Source organism: Rhodamnia argentea, chromosome 5 (assembly GCF_020921035.1).
Source record: "Rhodamnia argentea isolate NSW1041297 chromosome 5, ASM2092103v1, whole genome shotgun sequence".
Taxonomy (NCBI): Eukaryota; Viridiplantae; Streptophyta; class Magnoliopsida; order Myrtales; family Myrtaceae; genus Rhodamnia; species Rhodamnia argentea.
The window spans coordinates 12143742-12158522 of record NC_063154.1 but is presented as its reverse complement, the minus strand read 5'-3'; the positions used below and the strand labels follow the sequence as shown (position 1 = coordinate 12158522).

Genomic DNA, 14781 nt, shown 5'->3' with positions numbered 1-14781 from the left:
ATTTTATGATGGCAAGCTTTTCCAAGAGCAGAATTTTTTATCTTTATTTTTTTGAAGAGATTTGGTTTGGGGTGTGAAAAGTCACAAACATGGGAATTATTTCTTTTTTTGGAAGCAAATTATATATCTTCATCATAAGGTAACAAAGGATCGAATTAACGAAAAATGATTTCTATCAACGGATGTATTCGAAATACTCGTTAAGCAGATTCAATTTAAGAAGACTTTAATCGATTTTGATACAAGTACTAAATGGGGAATGTTTTGATACTTTCTATCCCGTTTTCTCTGTTATTTTTAATTAGAAATATTTTAGTGGATTGGCAACAACAGTATTTCCTTATTTCGTTAACAAGATCCTTTTTCAATTGTCAATTTTTCTCAAATTCCTGCTCGATAATTAGTTTCAGCGGTCTGTTAAACATTGATCAGACAGCCCACAAAAAAAAAATTGATATTTGGAATCAATTAAAAGTTTTTATTTTGTCTGGACGGAGAAATGATTAAATTTTTTTCTCCGGGAAAATTCCTCCCAAATTCCAAACGACCACGTGCACGCATGGAGCGAAACCAAGAGACCATTGAAACACCGCTGTACCGTTAAAATTCTCACCGGCGGTGACCAAATCATTACCCAATTATCCACAAAACGTCAAAAGACTCAAAACCCGCGGTGGCCAGGTCAACCACGCTCCCCCTCTCACCGCCGGCACGCTCGACCCATCGGTGTGACCTCCACGTGTCGACGTCTCATTCGCAGACCTGGGTCCCACCTCACACCCCCCTCTCTCTCTCTCCGAGCTCTCTCCACCTTTCCGTCCCATACCTTCTTCTCTGATATTCTCTCTCCTCCCTCGCTCTCAGATCTCTCTCTTCTTGGCCGACGATTAACGGCCATAAATTCTCTCTCTTCTTTATTTTGGGTTAATTTATTTTAGGAGCTGATTTATCTCATCGGTGGCACCGAGGAAAACCCAGGAAAATCGCAGATCCGTCGGAGGAAAATCTCTGGTAGCACGAATCGCATTTATGGTCGTCCGATCTTCCTCGTGATCCGCGATTCCAGTACTCGTTGCAGAGGTGAAGTGACGGCGTTCTTTTCTTCACTGGGAACGCGCTCGCTGTTGTTTCTTTTTGCTCTCTGCGCTGTGCGGTTCACCGTTTGTGGGATTTGATTCTAGGGTTTCTGACCTGGGGTTCCGATTGAGCTCGCGCGGCTGCGAAATTGATCTTGGGCATTTCTTGGTCGCAGGGGTTTGCTTTGGAGATGTCGGGCCCACTGGATCGATTCGCGAGGCCTTGTGAGTAGTACAATTCTTGCGATTTTCGAGTTCCCGTTCGATGTGTTTTGGTTCTGTTCTGTGGTGGTTGCTGTTTGCTGAGTGGGGTTCGGAATGGTGGGTGACTGTGTCTGTTCGTCGGGTGGGTAGGCTCTAGGGTATAGCTGGCGTTTTGGTCGGTTTGATTGTGCTGCATTTGAGAGAAAAGAAGGGAATGCTTGCCCTTGACCGACATTTTTGCAATTTTGGTCCTCTGATAGTATCATGCGGACTAGTGTTGGCCTGTATTAGGCTGAAGGGAGTGACTGCAGTTTTAGTTCATGCAATCCTTCACTTGATGGTTGCCGCCTGTTTTTTATTTTATTTTATTTTGGCCAGATGGTTGCCGCCTGTTTGGTTGTGTGTTCTGCCCTGTACTTTTACTTTTAAAGGGGAATGGAAGTTGAGTATGTTTAATTTTGTTGTTTTACAAGAGCTCACGTCTCTGAGTGTTGGGTTTGTTTATACTCGTTTGTGGAGTTAATTGTTTAATCCTCTAGTTGGATTTGCACCAAGAAGTGTCCAGTCTTTGGAACTATGTTTTGCTGGAGTAAATTCATTCTTTATAGATAGTGCTGGGTCTGCCTTTTCTTGTGTCAGTTAAAAATTTTAATCTGTATGTAAAATGACTCTAATTTCAGGCTTTGAGGGATTTTATGGTAGTGATGAAAAAAGAGAGAGGAAATCCGACTTTGAAAACTCTGAAGATGAGAGGAGGACTAGAATTGGTTCCCTCAAGAAGAAGGCGATAAATGCGTCCACGAAGTTCAAACATTCCTTGAAGAAAAAGAGCAGTAGAAGGAAAAGTGATGGTAGAGTTAGCTCTGTTTCCATTGAGGATGTTCGGGATGTAGAAGAGCTACGGGCAGTTGATGCATTTCGACAGGAACTGATTTTGGATGAATTGCTGCCAGAGACCCATGATGATTATCACATGATGTTACGGTATTTCTGTTTGTCCTATATTTACCATTTTGCATGCGAATGATTTATGCTGTTTAAACCCTTTCTCTGTGTATCGAGCTGATAAATAACCATATCTGGCTTTTCATTCATTTCTCTTGGTGCTTTCTATCTGATTGGACCGTGCTGTTTTTGTTGGTGGTGAAATAGGCATCGGTAACTTAACCAGCTCGTTATAGGTTTTTCTGTTTCCCCTGCCAGCATTTGGCTGAAGTTGGTTCTCTCAGTATTTAGGGGCACTTCCTTTCAATGAGATTCTGGCTCTATTCCGTTAGATTTCTATAAACTATGGCATCTTCATATGGTTTTACAATTCATCCATATGCTGGTTAAGATGCTTGTGTCACAGTGTATGCTTTCCAGAAAATCAAGTCTTTGAAGATACATATTGTTAGATGGTTAGTATTAGACATGTGCTAGACTTACAGTGCTTTTTTCACTTTTGACCTTTTGCCTTTGCTTGCAGCTCTCACAGTTCTTATTATATTTAGTGCTAAACACCGGATATCTTAAAAAATATACAAATTTTGACGTGTAGATTTTTATGTAGTTTTTCATAATTTCGGAGATTTGTTTCTTTTTCGTCTTCAAATTTGGGAAGTAAAGCAAGTTTTCTTCTTCTAAAGTAAAACCAAACAAGCTTTGACAGTTCATGTCTAAATTGGAAGAACATATTCATAGCTTCTAGGTGTAAATCTTGTGGGTAGCAGTCTTAGCTCCTTCGGTATAGCAGGTTATTATAAGATGTTTCCTTTTCTGCTTTGGTTTTTCTGCATGTGCCAAACTTATTTGTTCTTTCCGATGCGTGGAAAATGCTAATAGTTACCTCATATGAGCTGTGGCATTTCGTTTGTGGGTATGTTTTTTGGCATATCTTTGTGATTCTACAGAATCAATCTTCTATGCATCACGTTTTCTTTCTCACATTATTTGGACATGTTGGAATCTTTTAGGTTCTTGAAGGCAAGAAAATTTGATAATGAAAAGGCAAAGCACATGTGGGCTGACATGCTTCAGTGGAGAAAGGATTTTGGTGTTGACACTATTACAGAGGTTATTTTAGTTGACAGTTACTAATATGATTATTTGAGTGCCTTGGTAATTGGTTTTTGATTTTCACTGACGCCAATGATGCCTGTTTTCAGGATTTTGAATTTAAAGAGTTGGATGAAGTTCTGAAGTATTACCCTCATGGATATCATGGTGTGGATAAAGAGGGAAGACCAGTTTACATTGAAAGACTGGGAAAAGTTGATCCTGCCAAGCTTATGCAAGTCACGACTCTTGATCGATATATTAGATATCATGTGAAAGAATTTGAGAGAAGCTTTGCTGTCAAGTTTCCAGCTTGTACGATAGCTGCAAAGAGGCACATAGATTCGAGCACAACCATTTTAGATGTGCAAGGCGTGGTATGTTTACTTGTCATTATTACCTTATACATCAAGGGTGTCTATATGGTGCATTTCATGATCCATTCTCTACATTTTTTCCCGGTGTTTGTTCAGGGCTTCAAGAACTTCACTAAATCTGCACGAGAACTCATTATGCGACTTCAGAAGATTGATAGTGACAACTACCCGGAGGTACATATCTCAATATCCTTTAAATTCAAATGTCCATATAATTTTGTGATGTGCACTGCAAGAATCTGAGGACGTTGCTTGATTCTTATTTGCTTGGAACTTCAATTGCTGCAGACTCTCTTCCAAATGTTCATCATCAATGCTGGTCCTGGATTTAAGCTGCTGTGGAATACTGTTAAGTCATTTCTGGATCCAAAAACTACTAGCAAGATACATGTACGCTGTATTTCTTTTTTTTTTTTTCCAGCTTTTCAGTGTGTGTCGATCTTTTTCCAGTCTTTATTTTAACTTTTTGGGAAATTGTAGGTTCTTGGAAACAAGTATCAGAGCAAGTTGCTTGAGATAATTGATGCCAGGTAAGTATAGGCCTTTACTGTTAAACCTGGTGTAAGAAACCACATGCACACCAAATGTTCACCACACTTCTTCTGACTTTTTATGTTTATATTTCTGCATGCTCAATTTCCCTATGCACAGTGAGTTGCCAGAATTTCTAGGTGGCACCTGCACCTGCGCTGATCAGGGTGGTTGTCTTCGATCTGACAAGGGGCCATGGAAAAACCCAGATATATTGAAGGTATATAATGGTTTGAGTCCTTTGTCATTTAAAGGTTTAAACTGCATACCTTGCTTTAGTTTATATGGTAAGGCCTCATGTAGTGACTCTTTACAGGTGGTTTTAAGTGGTAAAGCACGACGACCCAGACAGGTTGTTAAGGTTTTGAATAGTGAGGGGAAGGTCATTGCTTATGCTAAGCCAGGGTGTCCAATGGTTAGTTCTTCTCTATTTCTATTCTGCCTTAAACACATGCATGAGAATTCCAAGGATGTCGTAGCTACGTGCAACACAGTGTATTTGAGATGGGGATGTGCTTATTTTGCAGCTCTGCCCTTTGTTTTTAATAATAATGTGTTGGATGATATAAAACTTTTGGTAAGATATAAAGTCCTGGTAAAGAGTCTTCATTTATGGGGGGGATACTCATTTTAGTAGTAGAGTCACAATTAGTACAACATGCCGCTTCAAACTCTGTCTTTCTATGCTAAAGATCTCTGATAATTCTGAGGAACCTCTATTTAGCTTTTAGACCTTTCTGTGGTGAGTTTAAGAGTATTAAGTTATGAATGTAGGCAGCATGTCCTGCTCCTTAACTTAGACAATGATAAATGCATTAAATATTGGCATCATATTTAATGCAAGTAAGATTATAATTGTTCTTTCATGATTTGGTTCAGGTTAAGGGGAGTGATACATCGACTGCTGAATCAGGATCTGAAGCTGAAGATATTGCTTCCCCAAAAGCAATGAAGAGTTTCTCTCATCTTCGGTTGACTCCTGTTCGAGAAGAAGTGAGTTCTTACTGTTTTGAATACGCAGTTAATTATTTTTTAGCTATTGTGTTGGTTTGACTTGTATTATGAAGCTCCATAAAGCTTTAGTTAAATGTTTAATGAATCTAATATTTCTTGATGAGTTGTGATGTTTTGTAAATTTCCAAGCTGTGTATTATTGTATCACGAGTTACTGCTTTTTAAGAGTAGCTGTAGTTTTGGCTTCTGGCTTTCATTTACAATGTGTTCCAATGTATAGGCTAAGGCAACTGGAAAGGCAAGCTATGCTGGAACATTCTCAGGGTATGATGAATATGTGCCCATGGTTGATAAGGCAGTTGATGCTGGTTGGAAGAAGCAATCAACCCTTCAGAGGCCTTCTGCTTCTAAAGGTTAGCTTCTCTGCTCTCCTTTTTATGTAAACCCAGCGGCTGAAACAGAAAGCAAAGAGTACTGGTTTGAGGGCAAACTAACAACTGGCTATTCCTTCTTATACTATGTCAGATGACGAGTTAGACTTAGATTATGAGACACAGGTGGTGGGTAAACTGAACTTGCAAAGATCCTGGTTAATTGCTTCTGTCACCTAGTGTATCCTGGCAGTGGCTAATTCTTGTTAGAATCCTTGTTATGGATGATATCCACAGCTGTGAGGGCTCAAAGCTGTGCCTACTCAACGAAAATAAATTTAGCTCAGGAACTATATATGGTTTTCTTATTTTTAAGGAAGAAGCAAATTATGTTTTTGCTTCTCAATCTTCTTCGACCTGTGGAGACCAGGAACTGGTGATGACCTACCACATTAGAGAGGATTCCTGTTCTTGATGTATGCTTTTAGGAATGAAATCTATGCTTGTAGCTGAGGACTTCCCACTGGGCAGGTTCTGAATTCTTCAAGTTTTCCATACGCATGTCAAGCATGTATTGTTGTTGATAATGCTGACCAATCTGTGATTTACAATCACTTCTCTTCCAAGTATTTTAGGGTCTTGTTTGATAAAATCAAGTAAATGATTTGAATACCCATGATTCAGGGACTGTAGCCCAGCCAGAACCTCCAAAGACACCAGAAGGGCTTCGTGCTCGGACTTCATTAGCTGTTATGGCCTTCTTCATAACTCTTATTGCTTTCCTCCGATCAATTACACACCGTGTTAAGCTTCCCAGCACACCGCTTGATGTTGACCAGAATATTTCTGAAGTTGCTCCTGATAGTACTCAGAAGGAAGAGTTCCGTCCCCCATCACCTACTCCTTCATTTACTGAGGCAGATCTCCTCTCCTCTGTAATGAAAAGACTGGGTGAACTGGAGGAGAAGGTCGATACACTTAAAGCGAAGCCATCCGAAATGCCCTATGAGAAAGAGGAATTGCTTAATGCTGCCGTTTGCCGTGTTGATGCCTTAGAAGCAGAACTAATTGCTACAAAAAAGGTACTCTTGTTATTTTTAGTAAAGAATTCACTTCTCTTCTTGTTTGTGCCCTTTTCTTTGGGGGGATTCTTTCATGTGTCATCATTATCACATTGTGTTAATACTTTTCATTTTAGCAATATCGTGATCTTCTGTTTTTATTTTATCTAAAGCAGTGGTTTAAAATTCAGCCTTCGATCTTAGGCTGAAGTTAAGGGGGGAAAAAAAGAAAGCAAAGAAGAAAGAAAAGCAACTATTAATGGGTTTACGCTATCAAAATAAATCGTCATTGATACTAGTAATTGGTTTCTCTCTTGCTTCATGTAGTTCATCCTGCTTGAGTATGAAGGTATATGGTGATTGATCCTTGGAATATTTTTGCATTTTTACTGTTTAGAAATCTTGCCATTGGTGCATTCTATGGCATTTTGTTTGCCGCCTCACTATATTGGGTTCCTAAAAATGATGAAATTATATATATATATATATATATATATATATTTCCTGGTAATGACCCTTAACAACTGATGCTTGTCCTTTCTTGTGATGCTATAATAATATTGTAGCATCACTCAAATACTAGACATTACATTTATTGCTCAAGTCTTTTTGTTTGAGGAAATTCTCGTATATGGTGGAGCATGTATGCTTATCCTTTCAGCATTCACTGCTCGTAAGCAGGCAAGCCATACGCAGCCTCTTCTATAGTGTAAAACAGTAAAAGAAGAGTACGGTGAAGATATTATTTTGTTATCTCTGTACTTGAGTGATAATTACTTCTCTCTATTTTAATCGTAAATTTGTTTATAAACATTTATGATGTTGTTACTGTTTATCTAGAAAATTGCTTCTAGTAAGAACTCAAACATCTTCCATTGGCTAAGAAATTCAATTTATAAAGTAATGAAAAATATATTTTGATGTATGTCTTACATGACATGTTAGCTTGTGCATGAGTTCATCAATGAACTATGGGTGCTTTTTCATGAGATTGTATGTATGGGTTGGCACTGTTAAAGGTCTTGATGAACCTATAGAAATTAGAATGGTCATCTGCCCTCAGACGTACATGAGCATATGTAGTTCCCACACATATGCACTTCAGCTTTTGTATTTTCCCAAACCCATATTATGCATGTGGCTTATAGTTCCATAAGTCAAAAGGGCAAAGCTTCCTTGGTATCTCAAATGCGCCTTTGCTGACTATTGCTCCATCCCTACTGTTTGCTTCACTTTTCTTGCAGGCTCTGTATGAGGCCTTGATAAGGCAAGAGGAACTGCTTGCGTACATAGATCATCAACGAGAGGTGCAATTTCGGGTATGTTGATGATCTATTTTTTGCTTCCTTTTCTGTGAATAGACAAAAGAGATGGTACTTCCTTGAGCTAACGTTAGACTTCTGCATGTTGACCAGAAAAAGAAGTTTTGCTGCTAGAGTGTTTTGCTGATGGAGAGAGAGAACCAGGGGATTTCTGTTATTCCTCATGGACGCCTTTGAACGGTGTTGGACATATCGTGTTAATACTATGGGAGGAATACACAAGCGTGAGAAACTGGATTGTCTATGCGCAGATTGTATGCGCAGATTGTAAGGATATATGCAGAATTATTGGGCATAAAACGTGTCTTTTGATATGTCCCAGCTCCTTGTTTGCAATGTGAGGTGAGTAAAACTTGGGACATAAGATTTCTACATAATTTAAGCTTTTATATCGGTTTGTTTGGCGAATTTTGCAATCTGTCTTGGCTAGTTACTTTTTGTTATGCATTAGATAACCTACAAAATTCCAGGCTCTGCATATTGACAACAAAGTTCTAAGAAAAAAATCCAATTATTAGTACCTGGTAAATTAGAAGCGCGGATTGAAATAAGCGTTGTGATTACGACTCCTTGTCGATGATTACCTCCATGATTGTGTCCGTGCCAAATTCCTTCACCGGAGCATGCGGTCTACATTTGCTTTATCTCCTCAATATCAAACTCTGTCCCTTAAAAATCTGGGGATCACAGGAAACATTAGTGCTCAGTATCGCTTTGTCTTCTGCGTAATCACACACAAATCAAATGAGACACCTGGATACTAAGATCACTGAAATAGAAAGCGACGTTAGTATGAGATTTTATCGTTGTGTTTAGATGGCAAAAGCTCTTCTGGGATATGTACCTGGCAAAACACATTCATTGCCTATGAATCCTCGGTATTGATGTCTTCGTCATACGACGTTGTTGCCTCCTTGGCCCCTCTTGGTTGGGGCATTGATTGCCGCCTTCTTTGGGGAGACCCAAGCTTGGTTTTCCTCTCATCCTCGGAGATCTCCGTATCGAGGTTGTGTGAGTCCTGCATGTCCTGTGCGGAAGAAGTAAGTGAAAAGAAGAGTCCTGTATGTCCTGTGTGGAAGAAGGGAAAAGAAAGCAGAGTTTGTGCGAGTCCTGTATGTCCGGTGTGGAAGAAGTAAGTGAAAAGAAAGCATCCTCAAATGCATCATCAGCAATACGAAAAACAACCCGAGGTTGACTTTAAACCGGTACTTGTAAAACAATTCCAAGCAATCGAACCCGCCGCGACATTCCACTATGCGAAATGATAGACGCAAATCACCCTCAGGAAGCTGAATGATACTCCACAGGTCAAAAAACCTTTTTTCATGATTGAAATGCAAAATCCAAACTTCCCTCCGTTTTTTTTTTTTTTTTTGAAAAATCGAAGCGTAGACATGCTCACACCTAACTTGACTACTTATGGCATCAGGATTGTCATCAAAACTTCAAGCTGTCAACGATGATGAATGCGGTGAAAGAATACACATCTTATAACTGTTAAGATCATTGTGCCTCTCTGATCCGCCGAAGAACATGGAAATATATTCTCAATCAGCATCTCCATTCTTTGCCTCTTCCAGAAAATCAAATGACGAGAGAGAACTTAGGAGGTCAGAAGTCGTGGTTTTCGGGCTATCAAGAATTTGAAAAGTTCAATCTTCAACGGGTCATCTACAACTCAAATCCAATCTAATTTGCCGTTATGATTTATCTTTTTGCCCTGAATAAGCATTCTCTTCTAATTCCATGGGGTGATCAACCGTACCTTACAACCTTAACTACTGGATACCACGTTGAGAGCCTAAGTGGAATGTAGAACTTTGCAAGCAAATCAAATTGCTTCAGGGACAAAGAAAAAAAACAGATTCCGCAAGAAGAACGAGATGTACCCGGCTAGACAGAGCAAGCGAGCTCTCCGGGAACCCAGTCCCACATGATCAAATCTCGCGAAGAGTTCGCACAGCCGAAAATAAGGGCAGGACAATCGAGCGCTCCCTCCCAGAGGCTCAAAGTTGGCACCTTCGCCGGATGTGTAAGTCCCTACACATTTGTAAAAAAGACTTGAAAACTAGTAAAAAAAACTTATTCAACCCCACAAAAAAGAAAAAAAAAAAAAAAACTCTTATTGCAGCGCTCTTTGTGTAAAGAAAAAGTGTTGCGTCCGTCACAATTCGGTGAACGGTCACAATTCGGCGAACAATTACAACCCACCATGGAGCTCCTAATTAGATTTTTGCTCGTAACATTCGATCGATCAAGCATGTTGCATGACAATCTAGAGGAGCTGCCTAAGTTATTCAAGAATTGAAATGATGATCAAGCAATATAAGCTAATGAATTGACGTGAAAGAAGAAGGAGAAGTGGTTTTTCTTACCTTTTGGACAAGAATGCAGAGAGTTTTGGGGAGAGGCGAGAAGAATGCAGAGAGTTTTAATTGTGACCCGAATTAATCTCACAAAATGGGGCCCTGAGATAATAATGGAAACAGCCTGTACTAATCAAATTTGTGAGAGAGAGAGAGAGAGAGAGAGATGCAAGCCACTCCGTTCAAAAGCAACGAACCTCATTCCAATTTCAGAAGCAAATTCCGAGTATTGGGTCAATCATTTCTATCTTGAGGAATCATCAACATTAATAATTTTGCCTAATGAAAAAAAGGAAAAGAAAAGAAAAATGAAAATAGCTTCATCTTCTTGTTTTAATCTTGTTGCTTCTTCTTTGTAGAATGCCTTTGTTCTTTCTATTAGTTTACTTAATTTTTTGGTGGGAGGAAAAATGTGCATGGGGAGGTGGGACTTGACTTGACTTGACTCGAGAATTACTCGTGTCGACCTGTCCAATTTCGAGAGCTCGAGTTCGAACTGCTTGAGTATCTTATGAGTCAAACTTGAGAATCAAGATTACTCGGCTAGATAGGCTCGCGAGTCTAATCAAGTTTTTAATAATTTCTCATTAATGTTCATAGTTATAAAAATTAGACCTGAAAATATTCAGAGTTACATAATATCCATTATTGGAGCTTTTTAAGTCAAGCTCGAGTTCTTTATTATAGTCGAGTTGAGTTGAGCCGAGTTGGAGTATTTCGATCTTCTATTCGAGTCAAGTTCGAGCATAAATTGTTACACTGCTCAAGTCAAATTTTCTTGAGTCCATGACGGAGTCAAGTTCGAGTTTGGCACTATGTTGCTCAATTCGATTCACCATGTTTTCCACACAGCGGCCAGTAATAGAAGCCTACACAGGAGTGACTATGTGGATATGATTGTGTTCCTTGAGTGTCTTAGTCGAACTTTAAAAGGGAAAAAAAAAAAGAGTGAGAGTATCTTGATAATCATAAGGGAAATTAACATAAAAAAATTAAAAGGTTCCTTTGCTTTGTTATTTAACGAGTGTCCATACGAAGACACGTGTTGACAATGTTCATATTAGTTACTCGGTCTGATTTCGTAAAAAAATCTTTCAATTTTAGGTTATTGTCTCAATCTGCCCCCAAAAAAAAAAAAATTCAGCTAAAAAATACCCCTAACTTTAGATTGTCGCGACCCTCCCGGAAATTTCCTTCCCGGGGTGGAATAGGGCTAACGAGCCGATCCCTCCTTTTATAGGCATATATATGGGGGATCGCGAGTCTCTCCCAAGACCCATTACTCGAATCGCGATGTCGGGTAAAATTTTTCAAATATCGAAATTGACCTTGTGTGGTCAGGTGGCATGTGCGAGATGTACATGCAATTTGGAGTCGCCACCGATCGATTTATTGGAAGGTACGATCGGAAAACCTTACCGAGCGGTCGGGAGAAACCGTTCGGTTCCGCGAAAACCAGAGATTTTGGGTCCGGGGATTTGGTTACGCCAAGTTTCATATTTGACGCCCTTTCGGTTACCGATGTTGATTGTTTTTCTAACCTAAGATTTCATGCGAGATGCGATATAAGATGAGGTAGGTCCTAAAAATCTAAGTATTCATACGTATGGGATTTTTCTATCCTAATCAATCACAATCGAGGAATTAACGCGCAATCAAAATCATTACAAGCAATCAAATCAATCAATCGGGGTTTGATATGTCTAAAATGGCCCTATCGGCCCACACAAAAATCAATTTTGGGTATCGGGGTGATTTGGTAAAAATTTGGGGCGAATGGCCCGGAAGGGTAGAATGGTCATTTTTTGGGGTTCGGGACTCGAAAATCACAAAATTTCGATTTGGCCGCTTGAATGTGGCCATTTCTCATTTTTTGTGATTTTCTTGAATTTTTCTAATTTTTTCTATTTTTTGGAATTTTTATTTATTTTTAAAAAATATTGGAAATTTTCCGGATCGAAATTAATCGACCCTTGAAGTCTCAAAAATTTTCGATCCGGACTTTATGAGTCCCGAATCGATCTAGGAATTTTTAGAAATTTTTTGTGAAAATCAGGGAATTTTTATGAATTTTCTAAGTATTTTTACAATTTTTTTGGATTTTTGGAAATTTCTTTTTATTTTTTATTATTTTTTATTAATGAACCGGACCGGGTCAAACCGGTCAACGGCCGGTCAACCCGGTCCGACCGCTCGTGCACCCCTCTACGGCTAAAACGGCGCCGTATGCTATTTATTTGATTTTTTTTATTTTCTAAACTAATTTCCTATTATTCGAAAATATATAAAAGAAATGGACGGCCGAGATCAACTCTTAAATCAATCTCAGCCATTGACTCTACCCTAATCAAAACGACGACGCTTCGGGTCTTAGTCTAAACGGCGCCGCATCACTTATAGCAATGAACGGCTGCGATTAATTCTAAACCCGATCTCGCACCGTCCAATCTTTCGGAACCAAAACGACGACGTATCCGCTTATCGAATGAACGGCCGAGATCTAACCTAGATCTCATCTCAGCCATTCGTCCTACTCTTGCTAAAACGACGCCGGATCGATTAAATGCATGAACGGTCATGATCTAACCTAGACTTGATCCGGACCGTCCATCCATTCTATAGCCAAAACGACGCCGAATCGCCTACATTAAACGACACCGTTTTACATTTTCTATTTTCTAATCTAATATATCTAATATCCAAAAATATAAAAATAAAGATCCAACGGCCCGTAATCAAACTCAACTAATAATCCGGGCCGTTGGATGAGATCTCGACTCGGCTCGTCCGCGCCAACGGCCGAGCCGAGTCGAGCCGGCGACAGCTGGACCAACCAGCGCCCGACACGTCGACCGCCGACCACGTTGACCGCCACGTCACCTTCTTCTTCTTCCTCGCGACGACCACTAAACGGACGGCCGACATCCCTCCGGCGAGATCCGACGGTGAGATCTCGCCGGAATAACGTGAAACCAACGCCAAACAACTCACCCGAACCTCCTCTATAACATATCCAAAGATCTAAGTATTTTATCCACTAAATCGCGAGAATCGGATCAATCACAATCGCGACAACCGAACTTCAAACGCACAAAGATATAGCATAACAATCAAATCATATCACACCGAAGCCGAATAAGAGGTAAGTGAACTTACCTCGAGCTCGCATCGAGCTCGCAAGGTCCGAAATAGCCCGGCCGGTGTTCGGCCGGACCGAGCAAGGTTGGGGGTTCGACTCGCGTGATTCGAGGGAAATCGATGCAAAAACGAAGTGCGATTGTGGTCGTGATGCTCAAGGAGTAAAACGCACAAACTAATTGCAACAATCATGCTCGGGATGATGCGACGCCATGATTGCACAAGAAGAAGCTTGAGAAGTCGACTCACCGATTTTGAAGGTTTCGAGCTAATCCAGAGGCCGCGATCGCTTCTCCAAGGTTCGGGCAAGCTTCCCGAAGTAGCGGCGAGGTTCGATTCTCTCTGGATTGCCTTCGCGAAGAACTCACTGACCGAGCTCAAACCTTCGATCGCTCGGGCGAGAAGGTGAGCTCTCCTTCGCTTTCTCTCTCTCTCTATCTCTATTCTATTGCCCGGGCGAGCAAATGAACCTCTCTCATTCGCGAAGCTTCCCAGCCTATTTATACCCACTTTCGAATTTGCGCGCGTCGAATGTGAGCTGGCCGAGCTTCCTCCGCACGTGCTCAAGTGTGCCAAATGGTCTAAACGGCGTCAAGAACGGAATGCAATTCCGTTGGACTCCGTTTGGTGCTCCGGCGATGTCAATTACGCGCGAATTGCACTTGATTTGCAGTGCTGTTGACTTTTTCATGTCGCCGTGACTTTGATCGCTCACCGGAGCTCCTCCGGCGGCCATTGATCTTGATACTTGGCTCAATCAACGCGTATCAACCTGGGGGAACAAAACGCCTAAATTAATTGCTTCGATTATCACCAATTGGCCTGTCAATTTGATCGTCCAAATCATGCCATTCACTGTTCATATGCACGGGCGTTACGAGGAAGACGAAGCATTGTTCCGGACCGGTTCGACCGGTCCGACCGTGATCGACCGGTCCGAACCGGTTCGCACAATGAACTTCGCGTAATTTTCAAAATTAAACAAAATTGACTTGGAATTTTTGCAATTAAATTTGAAAATTGCACTTAGGGGCCTGGATATTATCTAGAAATGCAATTTCGCCCAAAATTTCTTATCAATTTGCACAAAAACCCCAAATTTTTCTAAAATCCCAAATTGGGGAAATGTTCAATTGAGTGTCAATTTGACCAAATTGGATCCTGAAACCCATTCCAATCGATTTAGAATGCATGAAAACATAGGGTGACAGTCCGATTTTGCAATGATAGTCCCTCAATTAAAAGTAATTTCAAAAATTGACCGATTGAGGGACTAAATTGAAAATATTTTGGGGATTTTGCCTAATTCGTGCAATTCGTGCAATTGAGGGTGGAATTGATCAA

General features: G+C 40.3%; 2 protein-coding genes and 1 long non-coding RNA gene across 6 annotated transcripts in view; 2 read left to right on the top strand and 1 right to left on the bottom strand.

The window, feature by feature from the left end:
- The first annotated feature begins 826 nt into the window (after nt 1-826).
- LOC115726785 (phosphatidylinositol/phosphatidylcholine transfer protein SFH8-like) lies at nt 827-8341 on the top strand. 4 transcript variants are annotated; one of them, XM_030656818.2, is made up of 15 exons: nt 827-1080; nt 1253-1301; nt 1961-2264; nt 3236-3335; nt 3428-3694; nt 3791-3868; nt 3983-4084; nt 4175-4224; nt 4346-4445; nt 4542-4640; nt 5105-5218; nt 5460-5592; nt 6235-6632; nt 7856-7930; nt 8027-8341. In XM_030656818.2, exons 2-15 carry the CDS (start codon nt 1268-1270, stop codon nt 8045-8047), a joined length of 1875 nt encoding a protein of 624 aa, XP_030512678.1. In that variant the 5' UTR covers nt 827-1080; nt 1253-1267; the 3' UTR covers nt 8048-8341. The 4 variants fall into 4 exon arrangements, with proteins under 4 accessions (XP_030512678.1, XP_048134441.1, XP_030512679.1 ...); XM_048278484.1 differs by having other exon boundaries at nt 827-1085; XM_030656819.2 differs by having other exon boundaries at nt 828-1080; nt 1182-1301.
- A 228-nt stretch (nt 8342-8569) lies between these two features.
- Nucleotides 8570-9181, bottom strand: LOC125314961. The gene is made up of 3 exons (XR_007198298.1): nt 9170-9181; nt 8720-8960; nt 8570-8610 (listed from the first exon to the last, which is right to left on the bottom strand). It is a non-coding gene; the product is annotated as an uncharacterized LOC125314961 (long non-coding RNA).
- LOC115726791 (diaminopimelate decarboxylase 2, chloroplastic-like) overlaps nt 8996-14781 on the top strand; it is a 32600-nt gene continuing 26814 nt past the window's right edge. Inside the window, exon 1 of the mRNA XM_048278485.1 lies at nt 8996-9029. The gene's annotated coding sequence lies outside the window, so the exon portion shown is untranslated. The remainder of the gene's footprint in view (nt 9030-14781) is intronic.

Bases quoted from the DNA above. Each gene is read 5' to 3' on its own strand.
- LOC115726785 (XM_030656818.2), top strand. From the start codon at position 1,268: ATGTCGGGCCCACTGGATCGATTCGCGAGGCCTT. The intron at 3,336-3,427 runs GTTATTTTAGTT...GCCTGTTTTCAG, and splicing joins GTGTTGACACTATTACAGAG to GATTTTGAATTTAAAGAGTT. The intron at 4,641-5,104 runs GTTAGTTCTTCT...GATTTGGTTCAG, and splicing joins CTAAGCCAGGGTGTCCAATG to GTTAAGGGGAGTGATACATC.